Source organism: Conger conger, chromosome 8 (assembly GCF_963514075.1).
Source record: "Conger conger chromosome 8, fConCon1.1, whole genome shotgun sequence".
Lineage (NCBI taxonomy): Eukaryota > Metazoa > Chordata > Actinopteri > Anguilliformes > Congridae > Conger > Conger conger.
Genome location: NC_083767.1, coordinates 13,416,923 through 13,434,129, shown reverse-complemented (window position 1 = coordinate 13,434,129; position 17,207 = coordinate 13,416,923). Strand labels below are relative to the sequence as shown.

Genomic DNA, 17,207 nt, shown 5'->3' with positions numbered 1-17,207 from the left:
AACTTCCTCTTGCTAATACGGGCGGTCTGGTCTTAGAGAGACGACCGCACAAGCTCTATGTAACAGCGCCAGGCGAAGACCCAAAACCCCCTGGGGCAACTTTGGGTGCCCTCTTCCCAACAGGGTTACCAACAATATTAGCCATGAAGAGCAGAGGAAAGGATTTTGGAAAAAGATTCAGTACGGTTCTAGATGACACCAGCGTGAGGACACGGCCTCATGATACTTTACTACGTGTGGGAGTAGTTTTAGTTTCTGTTTTTCACCCATTTTTAGAGAACGGCGAGAAACGCAAACGTAGCGTTACCATACAACTGTAGCTTCTTCAGCTCCTCCGCCCGTTTCTGGAAGAGGCCGGAGGCTCAGCCAAAGTTGTGGCTTACCGACACGGCCCCCTCCCCCCACTGCCCCCTCCCCAACAGACACACAGTCACATGAAATTGTCAAAGCCGCATCTCTAGAATTCAACACATTCCATTCGCATAGCAACTGGTGCTACATGAGAGGAGCACTTCTTCGGGGCTTGTCCAAAGCCGAACAAATCCCCCCTCAGTTCTGTGGTTTGTACATCCAGTACAATGCTTTACACGGTCAACAATCAGGGGCAGAGAACACTGCTGAAGTATGCCTGGACTCAAAAACAAAAAACAAAAAAATCCAGACGGACATGCGATACTCCCAAGTCTGTTGTTGACACCACCACCACCGCCGCCTTCAAATTCAGATTCGGAAGGACTTTGTTTGAAAAATTCACATTTCAGCATTATGCTTATGCATTCAGCAATTCCAGGATGTGTACCACCACCCGCCCTGCTTACAGTGCATTGTTTATGCTATTATTGTACTCGTGGTTGCCTCCAGCACAAGGAACCGAGACAAAAGTGGTACCCATATAGCTTAAAGGCCGTTTAGAGTGCTTGATTCAGCACAACAGTGACACACGAAAACGTCAGCTGCTCCCCGTAACCGGAGTGCGTTCCTGACAGGGAACATTGTATCAAATTATCATTCCGTAAGCCAGAACATTATCAGAAGACACTGCTGCCCGTCCCGCTTATGAAGTTCAGACCAAACAGTACAACTTTCCCCAAAAAAAGAGAGGAAAAACAACCCTAAAACAAAAGCGAAACAAAATGAGGAGCGTGAGACGCAGTCTCTACTGACCTTGCGAGCTCCTACTGAGAGCAAATCTTCCAGACAGAGTCGTGCTTAGGGGCCCAGATTTTAGAAAAGCTCCGCTGTCTCCCCTAGCAGAGGCCGGCGGCGGCCCGGGGCATTCCGGAAGGGCGAGCGGGCCGGGCAGGAGCGCGGGGGAGAGACGGACGAGGCGGCGGAGTGGTGACAGCTCATGGGGAGAGAGAGCGGGAGAGACGGAGGGCGGTGGAGGGCCTGTCCTCGCCCCTCTCCTCTGGGAGTCGGAGTGTGGTCGGAGCGCTCGCTGTTCCTCTCTCTCCTGCTCCTCGAGCCGAGAGAATCTGCCACCTGGTAACCCTGTACCCAGCTCTGCGCCCACTATCCCACTCTCCCTCCCTCCCTCCCTCCCCGCCCTCTCTCTCTCTCTCTCTCTCTCACCCCCTCCCCCTCTCCCTCTCTCTCGTTCACCCCCTCCCTCCCTCCCTCCCTCCCTCACCATCTTCCCTGGCGCCATTCCAGGCCAGACCCGGCCCTAATGCATTTAGGACTGAGGGAGCTTCTGTGGGGGGGTGGGGGTTGTGTTGGGGTGGTGTTGGGGGCAGAGACCTCTCGCCGGTCTGGGGTTACACAGCTGCGGAGACGGCGGGGGGAAAGGGGCGTGGCCCAGGCCGCCTCGCTCGCGGTAACCCGAGAAATAGCGCGGGTCGGCCGCGGCATTTCACAGCTTGTTTCCAGCGCCTCCCCGCCACCTCGGACAGACGCGCCCGGAATCTCCCCACGGGAGGAGGGGGACACCGGGAAGGGGGACACATCGGGAAGGACAGGTGTCCATCCCGGCGAGCGTCAGTCGGGAAAACACCGCGGCCCCGAACGTCCGTGACGGCGAGCGGAATTCCGCAACAGGAACGACGGAAAAGTTCCGCACAAACTGAGAACGTTGTGGGAGAAGCTTGCATTTTCCCACACATCGGGAATTCTTCAGGATGAACAGAGCACGGGACCCATCTCCTGGTACGGAGGGAAGAGCTGGCTGCCACATATTCGACGAGCTGTAAATCACTTCGCCCGTTGGAACCAATCTGCCAATTTTGGAGTGCGTGGGGCTACGAGTGGAGATATCGCGTAACCACAAATATTTCACATTCTTTGTGAATGATGTGTTCAGCTTTCATTTAGACTTTGGCTTTAGTTAGGATGTCAAACATGTAACAATATCATACGTCTTCAATCAAGAAGGGAAGGCCCTATGCTCTATTAAAAACGCTTGACAGCACTGCAAAATAGACAGCTTGACGTCTATTATTCCGATTCGAAGAAAAATGGAATGATCCTGTATGTCTTTACAGCCTCCTAGCGACACAAGGAGACATGACGAATTGTTGTCGTAGGAACGGCGTAGCATAGCATTTGGTGTGCTACACTCCCCTAACATTCCAGGGAGAAAAGGACTGATCTCGGGCTGAGTAACGCGGTGTGCTCTCGGGCTGAGTAACGCACGCTGTGCCCTCGGGCTGAGTAACGCACGCTGCGCTCTTGGGCTGAGTAACGCTGTGCGCTCTCGGGCTGAGTAACGCTGTGCGCTCTCGGGCTGAGTAACGCTGTACGCTCTCGGGCTGAGTAACGCTGTGCGCTCTCGGGCTGAGTAACACACGCTGTGCTCTCGGGCTGAGTAACGCACGCTGTGCTCTCGGGCTGAGTAACGCACGCTGTGCTCTCGGGCTGAGTAACGCACGCTGTGCTCTCGGGCTGAGTAACGCACGCTGTGCTCTCGGGCTGAGTAACACTGTGCTCTCGGGCTGAGTAACGCGCTGCGCTCTCGGGCTGAGTAACACAGTGTGCTCTCGGGCTCAGTAACGCGGTGTGCTCTCGGGCTGAGTAACGCACGCTGTGCCCTCGGGCTGAGTAACGCACGCTGCGCTCTTGGGCTGAGTAACGCACGCTGCGCTCTCGGGCTGAGTAACGGTGCGCTCTCGGGCTGAGTAACGCTGTGCGCTCTCGGGCTGAGTAACGGTGCGCTCTCGGGCTGAGTAACGGTGCGCTCTCGGGCTGAGTAACGTTGTGTGCTCTCGGGCTGAGTAACACACGTTGTGCTCTCGGGCTGAGTAACACACGCTGTGCTCTCGGGCTGAGTAACGCTGTGCTCTCGAGCTGAGTAACGCGCTGCGCTCTCGGGCTGAGTAACACAGTGTGCTCTCGGGCTCAGTAACGCGGTGCGCTCTCGGGCTGAGTAACGCACGCTGTGCCCTCAGGCTGAGTAATGTGATGCGCTCTCGGGCTGAGTAACACAGTGTGCTCTCAGGCTGAGTAACGCACGCTGTGCCCTCAGGCTGAGTAATGTGATGCGCTCTCGGGCTGAGTAACACGCTGTGCCCTTGAACTGAGTAACGCATGCTGTGCTCTCGGGCTGAGTAACGCATGCTGTGCCCTTGGGCTGAGTAACGCACGCTGCGCTCTCGGGCTGAGTAACGCTGTACGCTCTCGGGCTGAGTAACGCTGTACGCTCTCGGGCTGAGTAACGCTGTACGCTCTCGGGCTGAGTAACGCGGTGCACTCTCAGGCTGAGTAACGCTGTACGCTCTCGGGCTGAGTAACGCGGTGTGCTCTCGGGCTGAGTAACGCACGCTGTGCCCTCGGGCTGAGTAACGCACGCTGTGCCCTCGGGCTGAGTAACGCGGTGTGCTCTCGGGCTGAGTAACGCTGTACGCTCTCGGGCTGAGTAACGCGGTGCGCTCTCGGGCTGAGTAACGCACGCTGTGCCCTCGGGCTGAGTAACGCACGCTGTGCTCTCGGGCTGAGTAACGCACGCTGTGCCCTCGGGCTCAGTAACGCGGTGCGCTCTCGGGCTGAGTAATGCACGCTGTGCTCTCGGGCTGAGTAACGCATGCTGTGCTCTCGGGCTGAGTAACACACACTGTGCCCTCGGGCTGAGTAACGCGGTGTGCTCTCGGGCTGAGTAACGCTGTGTGCTCTCGGGCTGAGTAACGCACGCTGTGCTCTCGGGCTGAGTAACGCACGCTGTGCTCTCGGGCTGAGTAACGCACGCTGTGCCCTCGGGCTCAGTAACGCAGTGTGTTCTCGGGCTGAGTAACGCACACTGTGCTCTCGGGCTGAGTAACGCACGCTGTGCTCTCGGGCTGAGTAACGGGGTGCGCTCTCGGGCTGAGTAACGCGCTGTGCCCTTGGACTGAGTAACGCATGCTGTGCTCTCGGGCTGAGTAACGCATGCTGTGCTCTCGGGCTGAGTAACGCGGTGCGCTCTCGGGCTGAGTAACACGCTGTGCGCTCTCGGGCTGAGTAACACACGCTGTGCTCTTGGGCTGAGTAACGCGGTGCTCTCGGGCTGAGTAACGCAGTGCGCTCTCGGGCTGAGTAACACGCTGTGCTCTCGGGCTGAGTAACCCACGTTGTGCCCTCGGGCTGAGTAACCCACGTTGTGCCCTCGGGCTGAGTAACCCACGTTGTGCCCTCGGGCTGAGTAACACGCTGTGCTCTCGGGCTGAGTAACCCACGTTGTGCCCTCGGGCTGAGTAACGCGGTGCGCTCTCGGGCTGAGTAACACGCTATGCTCTCGGGCTGAGTAACGCGGTGCGCTCTCGGGCTGAGTAACACGCTGTGCTCTCGGGCTGAGTAACGCACGCTGTGCCCTCGGGCTGAGTAACGCGGTGCTCTCGGGCTGAGTAACGCGGTGCGCTCTCGGGCTGAGTAACGCGGTGCGCTCTCGGGCTGAGTAACGCGGTGCGCTCTCGGGCTGAGTAACGCACGCTGTGCTCTCGGGCTGAGTAACGCATGCTGTGCTCTCGGGCTGAGTAACGCGGTGTGCTCTCGGGCTAGATAACGCACGCTGTGCTCTAGGGTTGAGTAACGCACGCTGTGCTCTCGGGCTGAGTAACGCGGTGCGCTCTCGGGCTGAGTAACACGCTGCGCTCTCGAGCTGAGTAACACGCTGCGCTCTCGGGCTGAGTAACACGCTGTGCTCTCGAGCTGAGTAACACGCTGTGCTCTCGAGCTGAGTAACACAGTGCGCTCTCGAGCTGAGTAACACAGTGCGCTCTCGGGATGAGTAACACGCTGTGCTCTCGAGCTGAGTAACACAGTGCGCTCTCGAGCTGAGTAACACAGTGCGCTCTCGGGCTGAGTAACACAGTGCGCTCTCGGGCTGAGTAACATAGTGCGCTCTCAAGCTGAGTAACACAGTGCGCTCTCAGGCTGAGTAACGCTCGCTGTGCTCTAGGGCTAGATAATGCAGTGCGCTCTCAGGCTGAGTAACGTGGTGCGCTCTCGGGCTGAGTAACGCTGTGCCCTCGGGCTGAGTAACGCACGTTGTGCCCTCGGGCTGAGTAACGCGGTGCGCTCTCGGGCTGAGTAACACGCTGCGCTCTCGGGCTGAGTAACGCTGTGCGCTCTCGGGCTGAGTAACGCTGTGCGCTCTCGGGCTGAGTAACACGCTGCGCTCTCGGGCTGAGTAAAGCTCGCTGTGCTGTAGGGCTAGATAACGCAGTGCGCTCTCGGGCTGAGTAACGCTGTGCGCTCTCGGGCTGAGTAACGCAGTGCTCTCTCAGGCTGCTGGAGCACTCAGAGGAGGGCAGTGGCGTGCCGCTCCGCTGGGCGTGAGGTGGCGGACCGTGGGGCTGCTCCAGGCCCCACCCTGCTGGTGAGAGGCAGTGCTACAGCTGCTGAGGATCGGGAGGGAGGGCCTAGCAGGGAGGTCTCCACACCCGCTCCCTCTCACACCTCCCACACAGTGGGACACAGGGACCACTCCCCACCACCCCGCACGTTATAACCACGGGAATAACCACAGCAGAAAGTGAAGTGAAAAAAGCACATTGCTCAAAAGGGAAAGGAATTAGAGTGAGGAAATGACTCTTTTTACATAGACACAACAAAGAAAAATATTATGTTTGTGTTTGTGTGTGTGCCCGTATCAGACCTGGTTCAAATATGCAATTGTGTTGTATTCAAATACTTTTCTATGCTTTACTGAGCTCGTCTGGTGCACTGAAATCTATAGTGTATATGAAATACTCTCAAAAAGTGCAAACAATTTCTGGTCCCAAAAAAGGACCAGTAACTACCTCTAAACAAACCAAAGTCTCTTTATCATCACACAACAGCGAGCGTTAGCCGAACGGCCAGCGCATGGCGTTGTCCGCGACAGACGCAGAGAACCCTCTCCTCGCACTGTGAGCCACTCTGAGGACTCATCACATGGCATCATGCATTATGCATCAGCCATTGTGTTCCAACAAACGGGGAGGGATTACATAACTCTGCGAGCCCATTTCGCACCGTGCAGGACCCTACAAAACAGTCAATATGGCTCCTAGGAAATACCAGTTAGAAACATTCATAACTGCCCAGGGATGCGAATGGATTTTATTGTAACAGTGGGAGAGAAATGCCATACCACCACAGATGGCGAACGGGCCCTGACAGATGAATCCCCCTACTGAACCGGGGCACATTTTTTTGGGCTGAATCAAACGCTGCAGATCTGTAGACTTGTGAGAGTGAACTCAGCTCTTATTGGACCAGATGAATTCCACACCAGTCCCGAGGGATAGGGAGCACTGTATTGTCATTAACGGCGTATTTGACTACGCTTTCTCTTCTATTGCTGTTGGAAAGAGCACGCTGGCATTAAAGAATGGAGCTCCGAGCCATTGTTTCTCTGTGGAACAGAGCATGCCGGGAAGGCAATGGCAGGGTACAGGCTGTGATGAAATCTCTCCCAAATTGTTCTTTCTTTCTTTTTGGAACTTAAACAAACTCAAAACTTAGCAAAGTCAGAAACCATGCACATGGGGTGAGAGAGAGAGAGAGCGACAGAGTGAGAGAGTGAGAGAGCAAGCGCGAGAGTTAGAGAGAGAGAGTTTGAGACGAGGGGCGGCAGGAGGTGGCTTCGAGCTCGGGGTGATGGCGAACGAGCTTCAGGCATCTGTTAGTCATCAGCTGCGCACAGGAACCTGCCGCTCCGAACGGCCTGGGAGAGCCGCCATTCCGCCTGGCCTCAGGAATAACAGCCACCCGCCGCTCCGCGCGCATTCCTGTCCGACGGAGCGACCCGCCAACTTCAATTCCACTCCCTCCCCTCCCCCCGCAACGCCCCTGCTGACCCGCTCTCCAAGAACCATCGCGTCCTCCGGGGGGCTGATCCCAGGACACGAATGACGTCCCAAAAACGTGGGATACTTTCCCCCAAGTCGATGACAAATTTAGAGTTCCCTCCATTCTCACAGATTCCTCCTCACTTTGGGCCGAGCCTCTGCTTGGAGTTTTCACAGACCCTTGACGGAGACCGCTCTCTCAACGGTATTCTGCTAGAAACGTAACCTCTAGCCTTCTGCCTCTGGACAGTACACAAATACAGCTGCTTCTGCAGAGTGTCACGCTGTTTTCACTGGCCGGACGTTCGCTCGGTTGCTCGAAGAAGCACGAGAACCATCTTTGGGCATTTTTCGTGGCAATCGGGAATGCACTCTGTGACACTGGTTAGCAGAAATAGCAATGTTGTTTTCAAGTCTATTTTTGCCACCGATCCCAAACTGTGCTACATTTACCACAAAATGCCAGTGGCTAAAATTATCACAAAGAAAAAAAGACAACGTTACCGACAGTGCGGGAAAATGGCCGCCCAGCACGGGGAACAGACTGAACACTAATGCCTGACAACCTGAGCCTATGTGCTCTCGGTAATCAGCTCCAAAAGTTGTGTCACGGTCAGAACGTACAACACACCGCTAGGCACAGCATGCCACCTGAAGCAACAAAGCCAGGCACAGTCCACCAAGCGCCAAAGTAGGTGCTGGAAAAGACCGCCGGATTCCAGAGCCGAATGACAAACGGCGGTTTTAGCCGAAATCCTAAAACCGCCAGAGTCTCGCTCGTTAGCCCAATCGGAATCCGAATGTCACATGCTGTTCTTGATAGTCGTATTTGCATAAATGTGACCTTCTGTCGTGTGCACATAGTCACCGGGGGACTGAGACACGGCCGACTCAAGCTGAGTAAGACGCTGTCGCTGTCAAACACCACATAAAGACCATGACACAGTGATGTCACAACAGCGGCACGTGCTGGAAAGGTGAGTCACGGAAGCAAGATCGGCTATTTTCCCTTGCTTTTTCAGCAGGTTTTATTTTTAAACCGAATGACAACGTCTCGGAAAGACCGTTTCAAGCAAATAGCTTATATATTGTGTCTATATATGTGCATATCTAGCTTTCCTGAGATGCGGTCAGGGAATAATTTGTAACAGGATGTCAGGAAAGCTAGTTATGCACATTGTTTTAATTTAAAATAAATTTAAAAAAAGGTGGCGCAAGCATTTCCAATCTGCTTCAAGAATGACGTTCATTGCAGTGAAGAGAGTATTCTCTCACTGATTGTATTTGCTCCTGAGTACTACTTGGCTCACAGAGCTCAGGGCTACATACCAGAAGAAATGTAATTACGTTGAAGGCCAATGTGTGTTTATGCAATTTACCAATAAATATTTCACTCATTTTCACAACAGAAGATAGTAAGCATGGTTTACATTCTCAGGATTTCCCCGTCTTTCAAACTCCCTTGTCGCGTAAGTCATGTAAACTTTTCCACCACACACACCGGCCTTTCCAAGACATTTCATTTTCATATTCATATTCATTTTGAAATGAATGCCTGAAACGAGTCTCACTTTATTCAGTATTAAAAGAAATATGTTCTGCAATCGTTGCAGATAACGTTTAGGAAGCTAAATTATTAAGACATATGAAATGATTTAAAGAACATAATCTTTTCAACATAGGAGCTATCAACACGTCCAATTATTCATTTCTGACAGACAATTTCATAATCTAGTCTTAGCCCTAAAGCAAGTCCTAATGCTGTTCAGGCAACCGCATAAGGTCCAGGCAACGATAAGCATCTTTTCTTCAGGCAGTTTGTTTGTGCCTTGGAACAGACAGTTTTTGAATCACAGTACACTAAACCATGTGTCACTGGCTAAGCAGATTTCACAAATGCTATAAAAGCAATTCATTATTTGTTACTGAAGACATGCCTTGTGTTCACAATTCCAGAAATTGAAACAAACTGCACTGAATGCGAGTCAAACTCCAATAGGATGACTTCTATAGTGATGGTTTGAGAAAGAATATTTTTGCCTGAGTGGAATTGAAAGCAATTGAGAGCCTTCCCATCAGTGTCTGGGCAGCATAGCAGGGCTCAAGCTTCCCTCCTGATCAATTGATGTCATAGTTTCTGTTGACATTCTTCATAACTCAGTGCTCTGGCTTCCTTACAGATGTCTGAGTAGAGAGTTCATACAAGTCTTACAGTGAAACCAGTTCCAGATGCCATTCACACAGCTAATTTAGTGTGCAGTGTCAGTTAGGAGAGCGTTTCACTTTTTATATCCTTTAGGAGTACGGGCTTCTGTGCTGTGGAACAGCATTATGGGTCACTGCGATCAGAGAAAGAACAGAATTCCATCACTGGCAGAAGTATCCAAGACAAGACAGCTGGGAAAACTGTTAAGGCAGGAGTGTAAATGCATGCAATCCATCCACTTCAATCGGCATGCGCTAAGCTAACCATAACAAATAATAATAAACGCCAACGGACTTGAGTAGCAAACAACATGGCAATGCAGGTATTCATTACTTGACAGCTCAGTGTACCTACAACACAATTTTTTTAAACTCACCTTCTCCTCAAGAAGTACTGCCAGTAACAAGACCATGTGTATCTACTGACATGGTGAGTTTGGAAAACAATTAGCCTTATTCTTTGAGTAGGCCAAACAAAGGCTCTTTATCAACCGGCCTGCAGTATCAATTACAAAATGCACAATAGTATTCAACTGCGGATTCTTAACAAGCAACAGAAGATGAGTGGGAGAAGCTATAGTTTTAAACAGGCTTTGTGGTTCAAAATCTGCAATTTAACTGCCTTCACTGATTTCTATGACAACTAGCTAACATAGTCAAAATGAAACCATTTTAGTTCTGATTGTTTTCCCCTCGCCACTCTTCAAAAAAATGAAATCTGAGAATAAACATATTTCCGTTTCTCAAGAATCCCGAGACATTATCCAGAAGGTTCCATATTGCGACAGGAAAGAGTGAGTGGCCAAACATCGAAAGGGGAAGTTTGCCAAATCTAGTTTGTGAATGCTCATGAAAAATGCAGAAGCAGAGAAATCCAACACTGGAGCTGAAAAATTCTTCAGCCACTTCTGATTCCACTTTGCAGAAACGATGCATGTCGTCTGTGTTCAACACGGTGCACTATCAATGCAAAGTCCAAACAGAGTTCAGGCCCAAACTTTGGAAAGCTGAGTCAAGTGTCCATATGCCCATGATATGATGACATCCAATCGATCACAGCAAGCAGAAGTAGATAAGGGTGACGGAAATGACAGCCTCGCTCCAGTCCAGGCCCCAAAATTAGGTCACAAAGTTTATCGGGCCCTGTGATATTGCAGGCACTGTACAATACAAAGTAACACAATATACAGAGCGAGTGGGCAGACACAAATGGGTGAAGACGTGCTTATATATCTGAACTAAGATACCGTTAAATGCATTGTTTATTTAAGCAACGTGTGAAGTTAACGGAACTGAGGGGGCAGTTCTGCAGGGCCGGCCGAGTTTGTTTGTCAAACGCCGTGGCTCATAAGAAACAAGGCGATGAGGGACAGTTCAGTGTGGCGAAATGCACTCCAGAGGTCCCTCTGGAGCAGGACTGTATAATCAGAGCTGGGGAAGAGAGCAGTGGCCACAGGGTGATCACGGTCGCTGCCTGTCCCCCCTCTCCGCAGGCAGTGCGAATGGGTGCCCCACCGGCGCTGACTCGACACTTTCTGCAGCACAAAAGCTTCCAGTAAACAGTACAGGCTAAAAGGGCTTAACTGCCTTACCCTTGAACTCGGCCAATCAGCAGCAGAGCTTCCTCCACCCCAGCCCACCCGGTACCAACCGCTCTTTAGAACCGTGAGCCGTACAGAACTGTTCTGTTGGACGCGAACAATACAGGTGTCCCAGAATCCCCAGAATTACGTCTCCCAAGACGGTGAGCGGTCCGTTAGTTCAAAAGCAGAAGTGGAATCTGGGGCCTTTTCTCACACAATATTCTATCTCTGCGCACTAATCAATAACAAACACAAAGCACTGATAACAACACACTGAAGTACAATGCCGTCGCCCATGTCCCACAGAAAAAGGCTCATATACTTTCATTTCTGCCGGCAAGAAATGTGAAGGTAATTGACAAAGAGCTGATTTCATTTCAGATCAAGGCTATATATTACTTTGCGAGGAAAAGCAGAAGTGATTTGCAGTCATCTATAGACACAAACAGCTGGCTGATATTTCAGAAAGTGTTGCTTTGGTACTGAGCAATGAGGTTTACAATCTAATCCAGGATTTTAGAGGCATTATGCTCAAAACTCCAAAATTGGCTGATATGAAACCAAAGCCCTTTGGTTTGGACAACTGTGAATGATCGAATTATTCCGGCCCCTGCTTCTGAACATAAGCCTAACACAACAAAATACAGGATTTATTCCCCTCAAAAATGCACTAGCCTTGGTGTTGTAAAACATACTAACATTGTACATTTTAGGATAATCGATAGAAAGAGCATTCTATTGAAAAGACAATGAAAAACAATAAAACAGAATAGGAAATATCATCTAAAATTGAATAATAGAATACAGCCAGATTAGGTTCTTTTTTTTTTTTTCTTGAAATATGTCTGTGCTAGTAGTGCTAGTTGTGCAAGTGGAAAGTTTATATAGAAATCTGAATTTTAACACCCAGCAACTACACCCACCTTCCATCTCAGAATATAGGCTACTAGGACTTGTATTCTGTATGAAAATCTGACCAAATTGCAAGTATGCAAAAACTGAAAGTGCAAGGCGAACACTTAATATAGCTAGTCTAACCGCACTTGCAGAAACCTATCTTTGCCAATAACAGTAGGTCTATAAGATAGCAATATTCATACATTTACAAAGACAACAGCACGCAATAGGCTACGAGTGCAAGTCAAAACAGTGTATCAATACACCGGCGTTCCATCTACAAAGAAGTGGAAAGATTGCACGGGGAATTAGCTTATTTCAGCAAGGTAATAAAGTGAACAAAATTAATACTTTACTAATTAAAAAATGCAAAACATAATTTTGATTAAATGTGCAATTTAACTCAAGCTAAAAACAGCAGCTATCGCGCAGATTTGCACATACACTCACACACAAAATGTCAAATCACAACAGTACTTCAGACCCTGGCCTGTTACTGTTCTGTGACTCGTCAGGAGCACAACGGATTTTGGCTGTGAATGCAATGAATTCTGGCACCTTTCAAACAGCAGACACGTTACAAGCGAAATGCCACTGTTATGAATTTTAAAACATTGATACGTCGTTCGAAGAAATGGGGGAAGTTGATAAATGATTGGATGGTAAACTCACTGGGCACATTTTGTCAACAACGATTTTCTGCAAACAACTATTGCCGCAACAAAATTACTGACTTGGCCAATGCCCTTAATCCACAATTCCCCTGACGATGCACGTGTTACACTTTAATCAAAGAGTTATAATCAATAGATCTACTTACGTAACGTCTCAACTTTTTCTCAGGCGGAGACTTTCTCAACCAGCCCGCACAGACCACTTCTCCCCCGCTCATCTTCTGAGATTTTTTCTTTGCCGTGGAGAGGCTTGTCCTGTACGTAGGCAAATTGCCGAACGCCTAAAGGAAGCAATCAAATGTTAAAATACCGTTTGTGCACGGCAAATACATATTATTATTGTATTATGTTGTGATTGTAAAAAAAAAAAGCGATAGATACCGACACTCCTCCCTCCGGTCCCCACCTCGCAATAGCTCTCACTGCGAAGCCCGTCTCTGAAATTCCAAACACGACAAGCTAGCCACTCAACTTCTCCAGAAAAACAGGACACCAACTCCTAAAAACAGTCGATCACGTTCGAGCAGAGAGCCAAAACTTTATAATCCACTTTCGCCGCAATATCCTGTAGTTTACAGAAGGCGGTGTTTGCTTTTCTCTGGGTGTTTTTCCCTCTGTGCGAGAACTGTCCGTGTTTTCTCTTTCCAGAGTGTACGCACGCAGTAATGAGGCTCGCCAAGTTTTACGTTCATGGACGGGGCGGTTTACGTGATCGCTCCCAAAGTGATTCCCACTAGCTTTTCCGCTGATTATTCACTGACTCAATATACAATATGACCTGAGATCTTATTTTCACCCGATCTTCCCCCCCAGTTTCACTTACTCCCTTTGCTCTCTGGTGATTGACAGTCAGAAGCGGCGATTTGCTCGCGCAACTTGGTCTTTCCCTTGGAAGGAGGGAGAGGCGGATTACAAGAAAGGAGTCAGAAGCGCACCATTATGGGACCTGTAGTCCTACTTGTTCAACAATATGGCAATATCACCGTTTTCAAAGTTTGTATCAGTTGATCAAACTCACAGTATGTGCTTTCCGATGTTTTTACAATACAATTTATTGTTTTAGACCTCTCAAAGGAAGGACACAACGAGAAAGCGCGGTCGTTAATGAAGGTATGTGAAACAACAGGGGTATGAAAGGTGAACGAACTACAGTTACCAGAATGCAGTATTGTTTGTTCCCGAAGTTAGTGCCGCGCGAGGCATCTCCTTGCGGGAAATGAGAAATTTCAACAAAAGGAGACAGGGGAAGAGGAGGGACTGAACAAGATGTTTATGCATATTTACTGTTGCGAAGTCAGTTTATGGAATACAAAGTTGTGCAATTACTCTTACCTCAGATGCAATTATAGACTATCTACTTCATCCTTCTTTAACGCAATTCATCAACACATCTTGAAAGGTCAGCCCTCTAATAAATAAACGCTCCATACCATTTTCGCTGTTTTTGTGTTTCACTTCCACAAGAAGACTTGGGGCAGCGTACTGAAATCGCCTGCTACTGTAATAGTATTTCGCAAATATGTATTGTATATCAAATATATTTTCCATCTTTCACATGGATGTTTATATTGTTTTTTATATTCGGTTTTTAGCTCCGGAGTAGGATTTCTAAAACTCAAAATGTATGAAGAGCCACACATAATTAATTTTTTTTAAACGTGCGAAAACGGATACTGTTCAGTCTGCCTATATCGCTTCCCCTCGGGGGATATTTATTACCATAGTAACACCAGTAGCAACCCCTCAAAAAGTCAGTCAGAAGCACTAATTGTTCTGTCAATTACCTGGGAGAAAATAAAACCTGAGCTGGACTTAGATTTGTTGACCCCTGCTCTACAATGCGTTTTCCTAGGTACCCATTCATATAATTTGGGTATTAAGCACGTAATTTAACTTAGATGCAATAATTGCTTGTGTGTCACGTGATATTTGTGATGCATGGACAGTGTCTTTATTGGCCATCGGTAAGAGGCAGACATCCGGGCAGAATTCCCACACTTTCTGTAGCCTACTTTCAGTCCATCCCTTCGGTCCTTTTGGTAGAATAATGGATGGACACCAGGCCTGGATACATTTGGAAGCCTGCAACACTGCACCAGAAATTCATTGGAAGGCTCTCAAAATAAATAAATAAACGGAACACACACATGGAACCAGACTTGGCAGGTGAATTATCTGATTCCTCCATCAGCTGACAGGGTCAGGTGGGAAAAACTGGGTGTACTTCAAAATATGAACAGAACAGCATGCTCAACCCCTAATTCAGACTGAGCGAGGGGGGAATAAAGTGTTTTCACAGATGACTCGCAGCGTATTCTCACATTACGGCTCAAAAACCTGTTCCAGTATATCAGAAAGATTATTTAATCATCTGCTAAAAAAATTAGAGTTAGCAGTCATAAGTCTGTCTCCCAGTGGGCAAATGGTGAATAGCTGGGTTGGGGATAAGGGACGGATAAGCCAGAGAACATGTATGCAAAACACCATAAATAAAAACAAGACCATTGGGGGATGACAAAACACTCTTCACTTAGTTTTTCTATTGGGAAATGTTGTGTGATCCACAAAACATGGACCCTGTACAGCACGACTGCCTCTCAGTATCCATAAAAATGACAATTCTCAAAGTGTCACATCTGGACAAATTATTACAAAGGCACATAAAATCTTAAATGAACAATGAATGAACTGTTCCCCGAATCGGGAAAATAACTTAATGAGTAATGTCAATAATCTTCAGCAATAATATTAACCCAAAACCTGTTATAGGAAAGTTAAATCTAAACATTCAGCATGCAATTTAAAAATGTAGAATTGTATATACCAGCACTTAATCACATTTTGACCCCAAAAAATTTGTATGTACATTTCAAGTTGTTTAAAAATGTTTTCTATCTATGGATTTCATGCACAATGGCAGCAATTCGAATCAATTTCTTGAAAACAGAAAAGTGTGTATTGCATCCTAGTATAAAATTATTGCATTAGATATGCTTTCTGTGTCTTATTACTGTCCAGCTGGGCAATGAGCAAGAGAATATATTTTAAAAAAATTGCCTAAATGTTTTGTCTTGTAAAAAGAAAAGAAAGGAAGAAAGAAATAAGTCAAACTTAAATTTAGCACATCTTTGTAAGTACATGCACAACAGAACAGCAGGTACTTTGAATATCCACCACTTGGCATGGCAAGAGGTAGTGTCTTTTTTTAAATGTATTTTTCAAAGTGTCCCTTCACCCGTTCCCTGGGTGGACCGTGGTTGGTCTGCGTCGTCTCCAGTGTTGCAGCTGTGTGTAACCGCTGTGTGTGACCGCTCCTCTCTAGAAGACCAGGCGGCTGACGGTGCTGAAGCCGCCCCCACCCCCGCCCCCCCCGGAGGGCCCGCAGCTGCCCGGGGGGTCGTTGTCGTCGAACCCGTTGGGTCTGAAGGAGCAGGATGCGGAGGCAGCCTGGAGAGCTCGTGCACGAGCATTCAGCTCCTGTTCCTGGGCACAAGGTGGAGAGGGGGGGGGGAGGCATGAGAGAGGGGTTCCAGCAAGGTCTGAACAGTCAACTGAGGGTCTCCGTTTCTTTTCGCACATTTCGTCATACTGACATCTAGTGGCCGGTTTAGACATTGCATTTGAAAAATCTCCACAAATCTGAAGGTAATTTGCTCAAATCATGTTATACACATACATTGAGAAATTAAATCGATAAGATACTATTAATGTAGGGCATATGATTTTCATATGATAGCGACCATATTGGTTTTCCAACCTATTCTCTGAATAACCATTTTACATCAATCCACATATGTTAGCTATGTACTGTATACATCTTGTATAGAAAACAGAAGTTTATTCTTTAAACAAATACAGAAACTGAAAAACAAGTGCCAGAACTACAAATAAAAACAATAGCATAATTGGAAGGATAACAAACGCATGTTTTATATGCAACACCAATCACATTTCCCATAAATACATTTTTGTATAATTTAAAGTGCTCCCAGTAGCTTTTCTGAAATTTTGATAATTAGTTTTTACTCGAACACAGACTCTCCTTGTAAATTTCCCAACTCAGTGACATGGGCTGTCTTTACTAAAAATGTACAAATAACTGCACACAGTACAGAATGCAATGGCTATCAAAAGGCTGGCGAGCTTGATACACAATGATTTACTCCGAGTAATAATTATTGCGAACATAGGTGCTTAAATCTACTGAATGAGAAATCTTCTGTAATGCGGAGACATTATGTGGTCTGGTACGTTTAATGGCCTGCATTAATCACGTATTCAGATGGCCACTGACAGAGCTCAGGGGCCAGCACTTCGGAGGGCAATGGAGTAGAAAAGCAATTGGGCCAATTACGTGAGGCTTAATTCTTTTCTCTTTTTTTTTTCCACCGGTGCTGAATGATTATGGAAGCACAGCAACTGCAGGCCTGCACGGTTAGACCACCCCCTCTCCATCTGCCACGTTTAAAAGGGGCTAATTACGCATTGCTGGTGGGCAGAGGAGCCTGTGTTTACCCAGGCCGTGACCGTGGTGTTGATTAACTCACGGAGGAGAGGGAGCCGGTTCGGTTCGGTAGGGTCTGGTTCAGCTGGGGGGCGTAACAGTG

At 48.3% G+C, this 17,207-nt stretch overlaps 2 protein-coding genes across 11 annotated transcripts in view; both read right to left on the bottom strand.

Annotated features, from left to right (window-relative positions):
• gab1 (GRB2-associated binding protein 1) overlaps positions 1-13,493 on the bottom strand; it is a 63,887-nt gene extending 50,394 nt beyond the window's left edge. For 5 of the 8 annotated variants that reach the window (XM_061251227.1, XM_061251228.1, XM_061251230.1 and 2 more), the window contains exons 1-2: positions 12,982-13,493; positions 12,747-12,881 (exon numbers count right to left, since the gene is read on the bottom strand). In XM_061251227.1, coding sequence (XP_061107211.1) covers positions 12,747-12,818 — 72 coding nt within the window. In that variant the 5' untranslated portion in view covers positions 12,819-12,881; positions 12,982-13,493. Of the gene's footprint in view, positions 1-1,164; positions 1,470-12,746; positions 12,882-12,981 lie in introns of those variants that run through there. The other 3 variants (XM_061251225.1, XM_061251224.1, XM_061251232.1) reach the window with 3 other exon arrangements.
• Positions 13,494-14,940: 1,447 nt separating this feature from the next.
• The window catches only part of usp38 (ubiquitin specific peptidase 38), a 16,026-nt gene continuing 13,759 nt past the window's right edge, over positions 14,941-17,207 (bottom strand). For 2 of the 3 annotated variants that reach the window (XM_061253172.1, XM_061253171.1), the window contains exon 11: positions 14,941-16,083. In XM_061253172.1, coding sequence (XP_061109156.1) covers positions 15,919-16,083 — 165 coding nt within the window. In that variant the 3' untranslated portion in view covers positions 14,941-15,918. The remainder of the gene's footprint in view (positions 16,084-17,207) is intronic. The other variant, XM_061253173.1, reaches the window with a different exon arrangement.